Raw genomic sequence first — 16778 nt, 5'->3', positions numbered from 1 at the left:
CCGCTGGGGCGGTCGGCGGCGTGAAAGACCCCCGCTTTAACGACCCGGGTTCCTTTAATGTAGCAGTCGTGAAAACCGCGCGGCATTATCGTTAATTACGTTCGTTAGTCCTCGCTCCTTATTTATTTATTTATTTAAAAAAAATATGACTAAAGCTGTATTCGGGGGGGAAAAAAAAAAAGAAGTGCTGTCTGCATAAATAGTGTCTGCTTTCACAGTGTGATCTGATTGGCTGATGAAAGTTGTGATTGGAGGTGAGAAGGCCTGATGATCATCTCACACCTCAAAGTGGGTGGGGTCACGCATATGCAATGGACTCTTCTGATTGACGGCACACGCAAGCCCCGCCCCCATTCGTGACTAGTCAGTCATGACTCAGTTGATTCCCGAATGAAGGGCTTGTGCGGTGAAACGTGGTATGAACGCGGTTAAACTTCCTGGCTGGTGGCGACGGTGGGTGGAGCTCCGGGGCTGTGTGTTTACAGCAGCGTGATTGTGTCGCCGTGGCAACGCTTCGCGGTCTGGCTTTGCGCTCGCGAGACGCGGCGGAGCAGCTGGCTCGGTCCTGACCCCGCCTCCGTTTGTTCTCTCTTGCAGAATGGCCAGAGCACCACGGAGGACGGAGTCACACCTGCAGTCAAGGTAAGAAAACATGCACTCACGCACACACACACACGCACGCACATACACGCTCACGCACACACACGCACAGATACACTCGCACACACACTTGCACACACATTCGCACACACACACATACCTGCCCAGTTATACCCATGAACGCATAAGCATGCACACACACACACAAACACATACCTGCCCAGTTACACCCATGAACGCATAAGCATGCACACACACACTCACACACACACATGCACACACACATGCGCAGGCTCTCTCTCACACACACACACGCGCAGGCTGTCTCTCTCTCACACACACACACACACACACACACACGCACACACACGCGCAGGCTCTTTCTCTATCTCTCTCACACACACAAAAGCGCCTGAGCCTGGCCGCCCTAAATCATTCCCCCAAAGGAAGTGCACCGCCGCCTTCTGCTCCTCGCGCGGGACACTTTGTGCGGGTCGAACGTTAAGCAAAACGTCCCGGGGAACGCTGACAGAGCGCTCGGTGCGCCAGCTCCGCTCAGCGCCCCGTCCTGTTCCCTCCCGGTGCTCCGTTACCCTTGTCCCTACACGCGGGACGGAGTGTAGCACAGTGGGTAAGGAACTGGACTTGTAACCGAAAGGTCGTAGGTTCGATTCCCGGGTGAGGACACTGCCATTGTACCCTTGAGCAAGGTACTTAACCGAAATTTCTTCAGTATGTGTCCAGCTGTATAAATGGATACGATGTAAAATGCTATGTAAAAGTTTGTGTAAGTGGCTCTGGATAAGAGCGTCTGCTAAATGCCTGTAATGTAATGTAATGTAATGTCCCATGCGTGGTTCACCCGAGGGGCCCCCTGCCTGCCCTTAAATCGAGATGCGACTGGGCGAATGCTAACTCCTCCGTGAGGAACGGTGCCGTTTTTTTTTTTTGTTTTCCGGTTTGCCCAGAGCAACCTGTCGGAGAACCTGCCGGAAACCTTCGCTTCGGGGGGGGGGGGGGGAAGGGGGTAGGCTAGCTAGCGTGTCACGAGGTCGCGGCCTTCGCCCCCGTACCGAGCGCTTTGCTAGGGGAAAGAAAGCCGTAAATCACAGCGGACGCCATAAAAACGTCGCCGTGGGACACGAGGTTTGCAGCGCCGCGGGGAAACCCCTCCAGCGCGCACGCGTTCTAAACGCACGCGAACGTCTATGGTCATCCGCCGTAATCAGTGGCGTAGGTCTCGTTTGAACATTGGGGGGCACATGGGGGGGGGAAGTGTCTGGGGGTCCTCCCCTAAAGAAATTTTGTGCGTCAAGCACTTCATTTCCTGCATTCTGGTGAATTTTTATGCACCAACATTTGTGCCTTTTCTGCATCAATTTATGGTGGAAATGCTCCTTTCATGTTTTTGTTGGTGGGGTGGGGGGGGGGGCAGGCAAATGCACGTGTTCTAAATATTGAGGGGGACGTATCCCCTGTGTCCCCCCCAAAATCTACGCCTATGGCCGTAATCACTAAATAGGCTAATTAAGAGGCGTCTAGAAATCAGATGTCGGCTGATCGCAACATGAGGAAGGGTAACATTACCGGTATGTTTTATCTGTGCTCGTTTTGACATTTTTCTATCAGATATGGTCGTTTAGATAAAGGCTTTTTAAATCAAAACATTCTCCTCTCTTACTCCAAACAAAGCGTGCCTTCAGTTTTCGGGGAAAGTAAGTCCGGGTTTATATTTAATTTTGTGTTGAACACCAGCTGTGGTTTCCTCCTTAAGTCACGATAATTATTCTCTGGTAATTGTTATTACAGTGGCTTGCATCCATCACTGTTAAAGTCTGTACAGTATGTGCTGTAAAATTTCACCAGCTTGGAAAGGAGGCAGGGATTAAGGTTATGTAGTTCATCTTTCCTAGGTGGCTCGAGTTTGTCTATATATATATAGTATAATCCATAAAGATGCACACACACACACAAATGTGTACGGCACACAAACGCATGTACACCACCACACACACACACACACACACACACACACACCTTAGGAAAAGCAGGGCTGATCCATGCTGAAAAGGCCGCCTGAAGCGCTGTGAGAGATGGTGCTTTTACGCTGGTCTGTTTAAGTTCTCCATATTTAACCTCAGGGGCAGACTAATAACGTGCGCAGAAAACCCAAAAGAACCCACAAGGCTGGCCTTCGTTTACCTTCGTTTGTTTTTGGCACGTTCGGCACGCCGAGCGAGGCTTCGTCCGACGCGTTTGCGCGCGTCATGCGCTCACACAGGGGCGACGTAGCTCGGGAGGTAAGAGCGGTTGTCCGGCAGTCGGAGGGTTCCCGGTTCGATCCCCACTCTGGGCTTGTTGAAGTGTCCCTGAGGAAGACACCTAACCCCTAACTGCTCTGGTGAATGAGAGGCATCAATTGTAAAGCGCTTTGGATAAAAGCGCTATATAAATGCAGTCCATTTACCATTTATCATACCTTGAGCAATAAAACAGTAGTTTATAATATCCTAGTGAGTGCTGTTCATTTGTTATCTTTCATAGCTTGTGGGATTCAGCGCCCAGTTATCAGGTTGTACGCTTGAGTGAGCACGTTTGAGTCTTTGATTTTCTTCATTTACCTTCAGAATGGTCATCTTGAGAACTTCCACAGCGTTTCACGTGAAACGGCAGTTGCGGAGCTGCCAGCAGGGTGTGTGTGTGTGTGTGTGTGTGTGTGTGTGTGTGTGTGTGTGTGTGTGTGTGTGTGTGTGTGTATGTGATATGTAATGTGTGTGTTTGTGCACATCAATGTGTGTGTGTGTGTGTTTGTAAGTGGGACATGTAGTTTTTAAGTTTGTGTTTGTAGTTCTCTAAACATCCAGTCGGAAGTCGTTTACATCCTGGTTCTGCCCTTGGGCTGTCCCGAGGAAGGAGCAAGTGAGAGATCTGGCACCGTCCAAATTGTCTTTAAAAACAACATCTTAAAAATGCGAGAGAGAAGGCATTTCCTCCTTTCGCCATTTCGTTCGGAAGTTGAAAATCGGTTGCGTCAGCGGGGAGTTCCCCTTTAGGGAACGAAAGTGCGTCTTGTCTTATCTCCTGTTTTTATCCGTTTCGCCTGGGTACATTTCCTAGCGCTGTGTTTACTCAGGGTGGATTTTGTTTATTTTTTTTAAATTACCCCCCGATTTGGAATGCCCAGTCGCGCTCATCGGCGCTCGTTACCGCAACGTCCTGCAGCGGTTTAGGCGAGCGCAGGCGAGCGTGTCCGCTGTTCCGGAACTCGTGACATCACATCGCCGTGCCGAAGACCGGGCTGGCGTGGACACGAGCTGTGTGGTGTTCGCGGGCTCCCGATTGGCCGGCAGGAGTCGCTGGTGTCCAATGAGATGCTGTAATCCTGGCCGGCCGCAGTTAGCGCTGGCGTGTTCCAGATTTGAGACCACACCGTGGACCCCAACCACACACTGGAACAGAGCCTTAACAGATACCACACCGTGGGGCCCATCCACACACTGGAACAGAGCCTTAACAGATACCACACCGTGGGGCCCAACCACACACTGGAACAGAGCCTTAACAGATACCAGACCATGAGGCCCATCCACACACTGGAACAGAGCCTTAACAGATACCAGACCATGGGGCCCATCCACACACTGGAACAGAGCCTTAACAGATACCAGACCATGGGGCCCATCCACACACTGGAACAGAGCCTTAACAGATACCAGACCATGAGGCCCATCCACACACTGGAACAGAACCAGAATCCATACTGGATCTTTTGAGCTTTTACGCGTATGTATCTCCATGGCTGATTGGGCTCTTGTTTACACATAACCTGGGCAACCAGGCTGCACTTACTGTGGGCGTTGAGGAGGATGAGGAGAAAGGGGAAAGAGGAAGTTATGGGGTGAGGAGCGGCGGTCTTGGTCATTTAGAAAAGATTGACAGGAGGACAGATTGAACCGCGTTTATTGCTCTAACTGGGAAGGTTTGTAATTCATAATTTTATTGCTGTTCCAGAAGGTCACAGACGGTTTGTGTAAGGTGCAGTGATTGACCGCAGTCCCGCCTCGACTCGCTTCCCGTTCGCTGACCGAGCGGTTTTTTGGCCTCTTTGTTCTGAGGGGGCAGGGACGAGGAGTCATTTCCTGTTCCGCCACAGGAAGCTTTACTTCTTTTTGTTTTTTTTGTTTTTTGTTTTTTGTCTGCAGGTGTTGTTGTCATTGTTTTGTTTTTCGTTCAGTTCCGTGTGCACACGTACAGTTATGCATGCTGATCTACACAAGTTTTACATGCACATTGATCTGTGTGCATTTTACTTAAACTTTATGTATTCAGTATCTCATCTTATGGACTCCACGAGTTTAAATTCTATTATTATTATTATTATTATTATTATTATTCGTATTATTATTATTATCATTGTTATTATTATTATTATTATTATTGTTGTTGTTGTTGTTATTTGTGGTAGTAGTAGTAGCAGTAGTAGTAACAGCAGAAGGAGTGGAATGATGTTAACTAGGGTGACAGAGAATTTGGTGGCGCAGGTTTAAAAAAAAGAAAAGAAAATGCAGATGGCAGTTTTGACTTCAAGAGGAAACTGACTGTGAAGAGGCCACTTGAGAAGCGCGTTCCAGAAATCGCACTTCCTTTGGAATCCGAGCGTTTCCTTCTTCCCCCTCGCACATCGGAGGAAGGAAAAACCGTGACAAACACCCCCCTCGTCCCCTGCGTCCCCCCCCCCCCCCCCCGAGAGAGAGAGGCCCCCAGACGCTGGAAAGGAGAGCAGTGCAAGTCAGGCTGTCACCCAGGCCAAGCCAAGCTGAAAACAGCGACAGGTTGTGTCCCCTGTCTCCGCGTCAAATAATCAGTTAAAATAATGTGCTCCACCAAGGTATTGGCAACAGTGAACACTCATTGAGCTCCTGCTATTACAAATATATGTTGACCAGAAGCCCGCAGGTTTTACTCCAGTCCTGGAGGGCCACAGTGTCTGCAGGTTTAACTCCAGTCCTGGAGGACTGCATAGTCTGTAGGTTTTACTCCAGTCCTGGAGGGCCACAGTGCACATTCTCAGTTCGATGTTGCAGTGTCAGTTTGACTCAGTCAGTGTGCTGTCGAGGTTTGACTCAGTTCAGAGTGTTGCAGTGTCTGCAGGTTTGCCAGTCTGGAGTGTTGCAGTGTCTGCAGGTTTGACTCAAGTTCAGGAGTGTTGCAGTGTCTGCAGGTTTGACCATCCTGGAGTTTTCAGTGTCTGCAGAGTTGTTCGTCGAGTGTTCAGTGTCTCAGGTTTGACTCATCCTGAGTGTCAGTGTCTGCAGGTTTGACTCCAGTTCTGTAGTGTTTGCGGTGTCTGCAGGTTTGACACCAGTCCTGGAGTGTTTCAGTGTCTGCAGGTTTGACTCCAGTCCTGGAGTGTTTCAGTGTCTGCAGGTTTGACTCCAGTCCTGGAGTGTTTGCAGTGTCTGCAGTTTTTTGTGATTTCCTTTAAATTAGCAGCTTGGTGTGGGCTGACAGTGGTCATATTGGGAGTTGAGTAAATGTGTGGGTATCATAAATAAACATTAAACTGCATTAAAATGATTCAGTATTTACAATCCTGTCAAACCACCACCGCTTATTTGGATTGGATACAATTGATTGGCCGTGCTTTGTTTATGACGTCAGTGTTCTTTTTTTTTTTTGCGGCATACACAGCTGGATTTCAATTTTTTTTTTTTTTTGGGGAGATAGTTTTTCTTTTTTCTTTTCTTTAAAAAAAAAAAAAAAAAAAGAACGACCTGAACAGTAAAGAGAGGGGGAAGAGCTCGCTGTTTTTCTTCACTCGCAGTAGATCTGTCCGGGCTAAACCGAATCAGGGGGGTGCCTGTAACCGAAGCGATCCGCTGGGTTTTTTGTGAGCGAGGGTGCCGGCTGAAGCAGCAGGCTTGTGGAGGACCTGGCCTATCCCATCAGCCCCTTTCAGGATCCTCGAAATCCACAGAGAGGGGGGAGCTGGAGGAAGGTCCGGGGGGGGGGGGGGCTCCTAATGTAGGCGTGTAATTAGGCGGAGAGGAGAGATAATGAATCTCTTGACGAGGAGAAGGAGCGGCACGGAGAGCAGCCAGCCTTAGCTGTCGCGAAGGTCCGATAAGTGTGCTCTATTTAAATGAAGGCCCTTTGAGATGTGTCTCGTACCTGTTGGCGCAGTGCGTGTGTGTGGAGTGTGGCGGTAGTAAGGGTGTCTTGCCTGTGTGTTGTTGGCGGTGGTGTAGTGGCTGTTGTGTTGTGTGAGTAGTGTGTGCACGCTGCTTGTGGTGTGTGTGTGTGTGCGTAGTGTGTTGTGTGTGTGTGTGTGTGTCGGTGTGTGTGTGAGTATGTATTGTGTGTGTGTTGTGTGGTCGGTGTGTGTGTGTGTGTGTGTGTGGTGGGCGGGTGGTGTGTGTGGGATAGCTGTGTGTGTGTGGGTGTGTGGGGTGTGTGTGTGAGAGTATGTATTGTGTGTCTGTGTGCGCGTGTGTGTGTGTGTAGCTGTGTGTGTGTGAGTATGTATTGTGTGTGTGTGAGTATGTATTGTGTGTGCGTGTATTGTGTTTGTAGCTGTGTGTGTGTGTGTGCGTGTGTGCATGCATGTGCGGTGTGTGTGTGAGTATGTATTGTGTGTGTGTGTAGCTGTGTGTGTGCGGTGTGTGTGTGTGAGTATGTATTGTGTGTGTGTGTGTGTGTAGCTGTGTGTGTGCGGTGTGTGTGTGTGAGTATGTATTGTGTGTGTGTGTGTGTGTGTGTGCGCTGCTTTCCTGGCAGAGGGACGGCGGGCTGCGTGTCCTTGGAGATCGATGCGTCTGACCCGCTAAAGCATTGCAGGCCGATAAAGCCCCCATAATGCACCTCATTACGCGTGCCGTAGCCTAGCCCCTCCCCCACCACTGCTCTCTGCACCCCCCCCCGCCCCCCGCAGATCCAGGAAGTGACAGCTGAGCCGGCTGACTCAGTCAGGGGGCGGGGTTATAGGGCTTAGTGGTGGTGCTGCCGTGGTTACCGTACTGATAACCACGGATGTGGTTCAGTGAGGTCGTTCACACCTCTGTTTAACAGCCGGCAGTCCCTGCCTGTCGCACGCAATGAGGGATAAGCGTGGCTTGGCCGAATCCCTCGGACCGAGAGATTTAGAGCAGAGGTGGGGGGGTAGGTGGAGGGAGTCGTCACCACGGCGATCGGGAATGTTTGAGGGGAGCCGGCAGCATTCGAGTTTTTGAGCCCAAAGGGTTAAGTTCAGAGTAGCATTGTAGAATTTTTTAAAAAAATGAGCAAATTAGTGGGCAGAGAGAGAAAAGCTTGTCCCTTTTCTTCCTCCATTTCACCCAAACGTACGAATCGATGAATGCGCACGCAGACAAAGCTCCGTGTAATGCAGTTTTGGGTCCGGATTGGGTCAGTGCCTGTTTATTTGCTTGAGCTGAAGTGGCAGGATTAGCGCTTGGAGCTCGGAAGAGGAGAAGCCGTTCTTACCCCTGGATTCCGGCCCTAATTGGATGAGTGCCGTCGACCGGACCCGGTCACGACAGGCTCGGGCGGTCCCCGGTGTCTTGCCGGGTTGGGATCAGTCGGCGCGGTCTGCGCTGATCCCGGTATTTCGCATCAGCATCAGGCCCCGTAGAGTAGAGTTTCCCGGCAGAATCCATGTCAGTCCATCTCCTCTGTGACATCATCATCTCAAGGGTCATCTCTAGCGGTTGGCTCTCATTGGCCATCAGCCTCACTAGCGGTGGGTTCTCACGACAGACACGAGCAGAACTGGCTCCCTGTCACACCTCCCACTGCCTGAATCACGACAGACACGAGCAGAACTGTCTCTCTGTCACACCTCCCACTGACTGAATCACGACAGACACGAGCAGAACTGTCTCTCTGTCACACCTCCCACTGCCTGAATCACGACAGTCACGAGCAGAACTGTCTCTCTGTCACACCTCCCACTGCCTGAATCACGACAGACACGAGCATGACTGGCTCCCTGTCGCACCTCCCACTGACTGAATCACGACAGACACGAGCAGGACTGTCTCTCTGTCACACCTCCCACTGACTGAATCACGACAGACACGAGCAGAACTGGCTCCCTGTCACACCTCCCACTGACTGAATCACGACAGACACGAGCAGAACTGACTCTCTGTCACACCTCCCACTGCCTGAATCACGACAGACACGAGCAGAACTGGCTCTCTGTCACACCTCCCACTGACTGAATCACGACAGACACGAGCAGGTCTGTCTCTCTGTCACACCTCCCACTGCCTGAATCACGACAGACACGAGCAGAACTGGCTCCCTGTCACACCTCCCACTGACTGAATCACGACAGACACAAGCAGAACTGGCTCCCTGTCACACCTCCCACTGCCTGAATCACGACAGACACGAGCAGAACTGACTCTGTCACACCTCCCACTGACTGAATCACGACAGACACAAGCAGAACTGGCTCCCTGTCACACCTCCCACTGCCTGAATCACGACAGACACGAGCAGGACTGTCTCTCTGTCACACCTCCCACTGACTGAATCACGACAGACACGAGCAGGACTGTCTCTCTGTCACACCTCCCACTGACTGAATCACGACAGACACGAGCAGGACTGTCTCTCTGTCACACCTCCCACTGACTGAATCACGACAGACACGAGCAGAACTGTCTCCCTGTCACACCTCCCACTGACTGAATCACGACAGACACGAGCAGAACTGGCTCCCTGTCACACCTCCCACTGACTGAATCACGACAGACACGAGCAGAACTGGCTCCCTGTCACACCTCCCACTGACTGAATCACGACAGACACGAGCAGAACTGGCTCCCTGTCACACCTCCCACTGCCTGAATCACGACAGACACGAGCAGAACTGGCTCCCTGTCACACCTGCCTCCTCGCTCAGCGTGAACATCTGATTCAGCCGGAGAACCCGCTGCTCCAGTGCGTCTGTGTGTGAATCTGTGTGTGTGTGTGTGTCGTGTGTGTGTGTGTGTGTATTCATGTGTGTCTGTGCGTGTCTGTTTATGCGCATGCGTGCATGTGACTACATGCGTGTGCATGCATTTATCTGTGTACGTACATGCATGCTTGCGTGTGTGTCTGTGTCTGACTGGTTTGATGTTTGGCCGAGTATTTTTTTAAAACGACATTAACCCTTTGAAGATTGTTTTTTTTTTTTTTTTTGGGAATGTTGTCTTTTCAAAATTCTAAAGTAAAAAGGCAGTGTTCTAGAACTCCATTGCTTTCAGTCACCAGCAGTGATTGTTACTTCGGCATTAGAACGTTCTAATCACAAATTAGTCATCTCGCACCTGAAAGGGTTAAAAAGAAAAAGAAAAATGAGAAGCACCATTTCCGGAGAGCTGATTGAGAGGCTGGTGGGGGGTGGGGGGTGGGGGGTGGGGGCGATGTTGTCATGGTATTCAATGAGAGATAAAGTGAGTGACATGTGCTCTGTTGAAGTAGGACAGCAATAATTCAATTATTCACGGTTGAAGAGGGGAAGAAAGAAGCGCAGTGGAAGGCATTATGCTGATGACTATTTAAGAAACAGGTCATTTTAAAAACACAGTGTCATCGCTTGCGTTGGTCTGTGTTCCGTTAAAAGGGAACTCAAATTTAATTTAAAAATGAACACAGGTCCTTTTCTCCTTTTTGCTGTGATGGTGGTCCGTTAGGAAAAGCGTCCTCTGCTGGTTTCATTAACCGACAACACGAGGTCATTTGAAGTCCTCTCGTGGTTGCACAGCCTATTTGCGGCGTTCCCAGAATGCTTTGCTCCACCTCCTTTGCTCTGTGCAGTTCGGCAAATCCCGTCTGTGAACTGTGTTTGTGGGTTCTGATGATTTGCCTCTCTTTGATTGTGTGTGTCGATTGTAGACGGAGACAAAAAGACCATTACATTACATTACATTTATTTGGCAGACGCTTTTATCCAAAGCGACGTACAAAAGACCACCTCTGAGCCGACCGGTTGCAGTCGTCGTGATGGTGTTTAAGCTTGCTTGTCCTTTTTATCTTTTGTCTTAATTAGTGAATTACAGTTTCTGTCTAGATGTATAGACATGCATTCCGTGTGCATAGACGTACATTTTATCGTTATTACAATAAGGATAAAATGTACGTCTGTGCTACTGTACCTTTCACACAAGTTATTGGTAGCCTCTAGCGCTACCAAAGTCGCAGAAAACATAGAAACACGGACATATTGATATGATGTATAATGAAAAACAAGAACAAGAAAGAAATTCTTGGGGAGGGAGAAAACTTTAAGTACTCAAATTAAAATGCTAAAAGGAGCCTAAATTTAATAAATGCAGGATCAAAAGCAATATAAACTAGATTAAAGATAAAAGGAGAGAACTTGCGTCCAGAATCTGCTAAAAGCTCATCTAAATTGATGTGTTTCCATCTCCAATAACGCACGCTACTGCTAGTGCCCGTCTGAGCTACAGTAACCGGCTGCACCACAGTCTCTGAGCATAACAGGAACAGGAAGCTTTTATCAGGGTTCTGGCCCTACACCGACCAACTGAATGGGCACATCCTGCGTCCCAGTGCATTCTGGGGGATTCGGGCAGAGTGTAAACTGAGAGCAAGCAGGACTTCACTGAGATTTTGAATAAATTGCGACGTTTGGATTAAAATATAATAATAAAATAATAGAAAGTAGCTTAAATCTTTCTGGAGGGTCGCTTGTGCGTGTTGGTTGGAGATGTTTTTTTCTTGCTCGGATTCTTTTTTGTTCTTGTGAATTAGAGCAGGAGAATGTTGGAGAGACATAAGAGCTGTCTTGCGAAACCTCTTCTTTGTGCTCTCGTACTCACACAGGCACACACACACTCAGACTCACACGCACATACACACTCATACTCACACGCACACACACACACACACTCAGACTCACACGCACATACACACTCATACTCACACGCACACACACACACACACTCAGACTCACACGCACATACACACTCATACCACACACACACACACACACACACTCAGACTCACACAGCATACACACATCACACGAACACACACACTATCCACAACACAGCGACAAGCAAACACACACACACACAGAACGGCAGAGGAATGACTAAGACATTGCTCAGCACTGTGTTTGTGTGAAGGTGCCCTTTAAGTCATTAAAGTGGCAGTGATAAGGCTAACCTGAGATTAATGGGACCTCAATCATTTGCAAACTGTGCCTGGAACTGTGAACAGGAGGGAACGGGCGGGGGCGGGGGGGTGGTATGATATAATGTTTGTGAACGGCTCTGCCCACACCCCCGGAATGGGTTGGAAGGGGAGTTGCTGGCTCAAATCCCTGGTAAAGTGTCCATGTTACTTCACTGCCAGGTGCACTTACCTAAATACGCCCCCTTGCAAAATGGTTTCGGCAGGCTGGCCTGGGGTGGGGGGTGTGGGGGGCCATGTTTGAAAACAGGAAATTGAAACGGTGAAATATGTCCCCGGTAACTGACCGTGGTTTTGCAAGCCCCCCCGATGGGTCCCTGTCATTTGTTTATCCGCCAGTTGTTTTACAGAAATTATTATCCTCGCTGCTCATAGGCGTGATTTTCACTAAATGGGGGGGGTTTGTGATTTTTGAGATCTTCTGAAGCCAGAGTGTGTGTGTGTGTGTGTGTTTGTCTCCTAAAAGAGAGAATGAGTGAGAGACAGGGAGAGATAGAGGGGGAGAAGGAGAAGGAGAAGAAGGAGAGAGAGAGAGAGAGAGAGAGAGAGAAGAAGGCAGAGAGAGAGAGAAGGGGAGAGGGAGAGAGAAGGAGAGAGAGGGAGAAGGAGAGAGAGACAGAGAGAGAGGGGGAAGGAGAGAGAGAGAGAGAGAAGAGGGAGGAGAGGGAGAGAGAGAGAGAGGGGGAGAAGGAGAGAAGGAGAGAGAGGGAGAAAGAGAGAGGCTAATGCTTTTTCCATCTGGAGAAATTGCATTTGTTAATGTGCTGTGGCGTATAATGGGGGCTTTTAGTGGCCTTTTCCCCGGGCCAGGGGCGGCGGTTTTGGAGAACGGCCGGCTCGTATCGCGCTCCTCCATCTGAAGCGAGAAGCGTTTGAGGTCACCGCCGCCCGGTCGCGCTTAAATGCAGCGTCATCAATTTTTCAGTAAGTGGGACATTTACGGTAGTCCGCTGCGGGCCGGCCATCTGATACCTGCAAGTGTGTGTGTGTGTGTGTGTGTGTGTGTGTGTGTGTGTGTGTGTGTGTGTGTTGTTGTGTGTGGTGGTTGGTGTTTGCTGTGTGGTGTCGTGTCGTTGCTGTGTGTGGTGTGTGTGTGCGTGTGGTGTGCGCGGTGTGTGCTGTGTGGTGTGCGTGTGTGCGTGTGTGAGTGTGTGTCGTGTGTGTGTCTGTGTTGGCGTGTGTGTGTGTGTGTGTGTGTGTGTGTGTGTTACCCTGCACTTTATAATGCTCTCTGGCCCCTCTCTCTCTCTCTCTCTCTCTCTCTGTGCCACACTGCCAGGGATCAGTAAACACCTATGACCAGGTCTTTGTTGCTCACAGATGTGGGGGGTGGTAATAGAGGGCTGGGGCCGGGGGGGTGGGGTGGGGGGGAGGGACGGACGGGGGTGAACAGGGGGAGAACACGAGCACGCTCCTCAACCTTGTAGAACTCTCTTCATTCTAGGTCCCGCGTGATTGAGCACTGAAAATTTCTGAAAGCTGTGGTTGTGAAATGTTGAGGATACGAAACGGTTAAAGAGATGTAATTTGTGATGCCCCGCCCCCACCCCCCCCCCCCCGGCGGTTGCCGCCGCAGAAGCCAGCTGCAGAGCGGACTCCTCTTCGTTAGCTCAGAGCGCCGCGGGCTACGCGTTTGACCGTGGTGCATGCTGTTGCCACGGCAACCCTGGCTTCCTTTTAAAAAAAAATAAATAAATAAAATAAATAAATTTGAACCTGGAACGTGCCTTCTGCTCTCTGAGTGTTAAGGGTTTGGGGAGGGGGGAGGGGGGAGGGGGGAGGGGGCAGGAATGGGGGTTATGAGGGGTAACGGTGGGCCAGTTAAACAGTGGACAGGTTACATTTTCAGTTATCAGGGGCGGTGTGTGTGTGTGTGTGCGAGCGCGAGTGCGTGCACAAGCTTGTTTGTGTGGAGAAATGCCTCCAGTTTTGAACTCTGGTTACGGGATCAGTGAGTTGAGATGTACACTGTTACATTGCGCTAACCGCTTGAATATTTACATGGAAACCATGGAAACCATCAAACTGTCCTTTTTGAATTTGAAGTGAAAATCCTGCTAAATATGTTTTCCCTGTGAGTGTGATCCCAGGCCAAGAATTCAGATAAATTCAACAGATCGTGAATGTGCAAGATTCATGTGTGTGTGTGTGTGTGTGTGTGTGTGTAAAGAGGGTGTTACTGTGAGGTATGACTGTTTGTGACTTTTCAGAGAGATAATGGAGAGAGAGAGGCATATAGGGAATCGAGAGAGAGTGATATAGGGATAGAAAGCGAGAGGGATAGAGAGGCAAGAGGGGGGAGAGAGAGTGATGTAGAGGGAGAGAGGGAGGCAGGGAGGTGGAGAATGCGTTTCTCCTCCATAGAGTGCCCGGAATGTTCCAGAAGAGCCGGGGTATTCCGGTCCGGGTGACTGCAGACGGAACCAGGATGTTGCAGCATTCAAAAGGGTGCGGTGTTTATGGGGAGGGGGGTTGGGGGGGGGGGGTGGATACGGGGGGGTGGGGGGAAGGAGTTCCCCGTTCAGCTGTCCTCTTCCCATACGAATCGGGGGACTCGCTATGGAAACAGGCGTGCGGGCATTGTCTATGAAAAATGAATCTTCAGGGGCCCTCGTCTGACAGCGAGACAAACGAGCGCACGCCGGCACCAGATATTGTGAATCATTCCAGAATGTTTTTGTTTTCTGTTCCAGATTTAACTCTTCTGCCCCTCAGTCCCTTGTGAGCATCACGCCGTTGTTTAATGAGCAAGTAAATCATTCGGCGATACGTGCCAAGCATTTGAAAGTTCTGCCTCGTCGTCTGGGGTGATATTTTTGGTGTTTCTTTGGGGTGCTTTTTCAAAAAATATATGGACGTTTTCATTAGTTTTTTTTTTTTTGCCCTGAAAAACTGAAAATGAATGTGAAGCTCCAGTCAGGTAGTGTTAAATGTTGTGCTGAACGCAACGCCGGTTTAGAGTTCAGTGGAGAAATCAGGAGCGTGCTTGTGTGTTGAATGTATGCCCATGCGGTATTTTTACTGCGCGAGTTATTTGTGTAACTGCAGGGGTCGTGATCTCATTGTCGGCATGTTTTTGAGGCGTGTGTAGAGGCCAAGTCGCGGGATGAAGTTGTGTGTACGGTTGCGCTCATGTTGTGAGCACGTCGTTGAGTCTTGTGTAGGGGTTGAAAGCTTGTTGTGATTGCGTTGTGGAATCGTGTGTAGCGGTTGTGAGTGCTTTGTATTGTCGTGTGTTCGGTTGTCGAGTTGTGTCTTGGGCTGCAAGTCGTGTATTCGGTTGTCCAGTCGTGTGTACCGGTTGTGCTCTTGTTGTCGAGTCGTTGTGTGTAGGGGTGGTGCTCTTGTTGTTGAGTCGTTGTGTGTAGGGGTTGTGCTCTTGTTGTCGAGTCGTTGTGTGTAGGGCTTGTGCTCTTGTTGTCGATTCTTGTGTAGGCTTGTGCCTGTTGTCAGTCGTTGTGTGTAGGGTTGTGCTCTTGTTGTCGAGTCGTGTGTTAGGGTGGTGTCTGTTGTAGTGTGGTGGGTTGTGCTCTTGTTGTGCTGGGTGAGGGTTGTGCCTTGTTGTGTGTTGTGTAGGGGTGGTGCTCTTGTTGTCGAGTCGTTGTGTGTAGGGGTGGTGCTGTTGTTGTCGAGTTGTTGTGTGTAGGGGTTGTGCACTTATTGTCCAGTGTCAGGGTTGTCGTCAGGTTGTCTGGTATGGGGGCGACATAGCTCAGGAGGCAAGAGCGGTTGTCTGGCAGTCGGAGGGTTGCCGATTCGATCCCCCACCCTGGGAGTGCCGAAGTGTCCCTGAGCAAGAACACCTAATCCCTAATTGCTCCCAACGAGCTGATTGCTACCTTGCATGGCAGCCTTTCACCGTTGGTGTGTGAGTGTGTGTGTGTGTGTGTGTGTGTGTGTGAGTGTGAGTGTGAGTGTGAGTGTGAGTGTGAGTGTGAGTGTGTGTGTGTGTGTGTGTGTGTGTGTGTGTGTGAATGGGTGAATGAGAGGCATCAATTGTAAAGCGCTTTGGATAAAAGCGCTATATAAATGCAGTCCATTTGCCATTTACCATTGTGCGGCGAGGCCGTTGTTTGCTCTGCGGGGTGTGGCCGTGCTGAGTGGCAGGCCGGGGGGGTAAAGTTCGGCACATTCCTGACGCTGTGGGGGCGGGCTGGGTCCCCTGGCACCGCCGGGACGGCCTGACGGAGGCGGAGTCCCTGACTCACTAGCTCTTTTCCACGCTCGAGATTTCGGAGGGGTTACAAACAGCGGCGGCGGTTTTATATGCCCCCTCAGACCCCGGCAGAGATAAAGAAAAACAAAACGTTTCCGTGTTTAAAATTTATTTTGACACGGTACAAACATCTCGGATGAGGAAAAACATGTTGCGTGGTATGAAAATTTGACGCATTTTCTTTTGATTGAGTGTTCCTCGCTTGGGTTTCAGCAGAGTGTAGAGTCTGTGGTTCTGGAGATTAAACCCAACAACTTCACAAAAAGGAATTGCTGGGCTCTATGAGGATATAACGGTGTATGCTTGTGTGTTATATTGTGAAACTACAATGATAAATATTCTCTACAGCAGTGTGTTTTCTTTTTAAAATGTAAAAAAAAAAAAAAAGTTTTCCCATATATTTTCAAACGCACCCACACATTGTTGGGACAGGATTTCTTTGAGAAGGTAACACACACACACACACACACACACACATGCATGCACGCACGCATATACATGCACACCACAAACACCGCACACACACACACACACACACACACACCACCAAACCCACACACACCACGCACACCACACACAACACCACCACACACACACACAACTTCTTTCCCAGCTCACCCATTCTGAATCAGATGTCAGATGTTCACTGCATGCCCTGACTTTTGTGGTTACCGAGAGAGGGAAAAAAAAAACAAGGAGCGGTTTATTTTGCAGCACCTGTTCTCACCTCCCTCTCTCTCTTCCTCTTCCT

At 49.8% G+C, this 16778-nt stretch overlaps 1 protein-coding gene across 1 annotated transcript in view; it reads left to right on the top strand.

Annotated features, from left to right (window-relative positions):
* Positions 1-16778, top strand: part of rps6ka1 (ribosomal protein S6 kinase a, polypeptide 1) — a 74341-nt gene that overhangs the window by 5742 nt on the left and 51821 nt on the right. The window contains 1 exon segment of the mRNA XM_064301697.1: positions 598-642. Coding sequence (XP_064157767.1) covers positions 598-642 — 45 coding nt within the window.

Source organism: Anguilla rostrata, chromosome 1 (assembly GCF_018555375.3).
Source record: "Anguilla rostrata isolate EN2019 chromosome 1, ASM1855537v3, whole genome shotgun sequence".
NCBI classification, from domain to species: Eukaryota; Metazoa; Chordata; class Actinopteri; order Anguilliformes; family Anguillidae; genus Anguilla; species Anguilla rostrata.
Note: the sequence above shows the minus strand (reverse complement) of the source record. Positions and strands in the feature narration are given on the sequence as shown.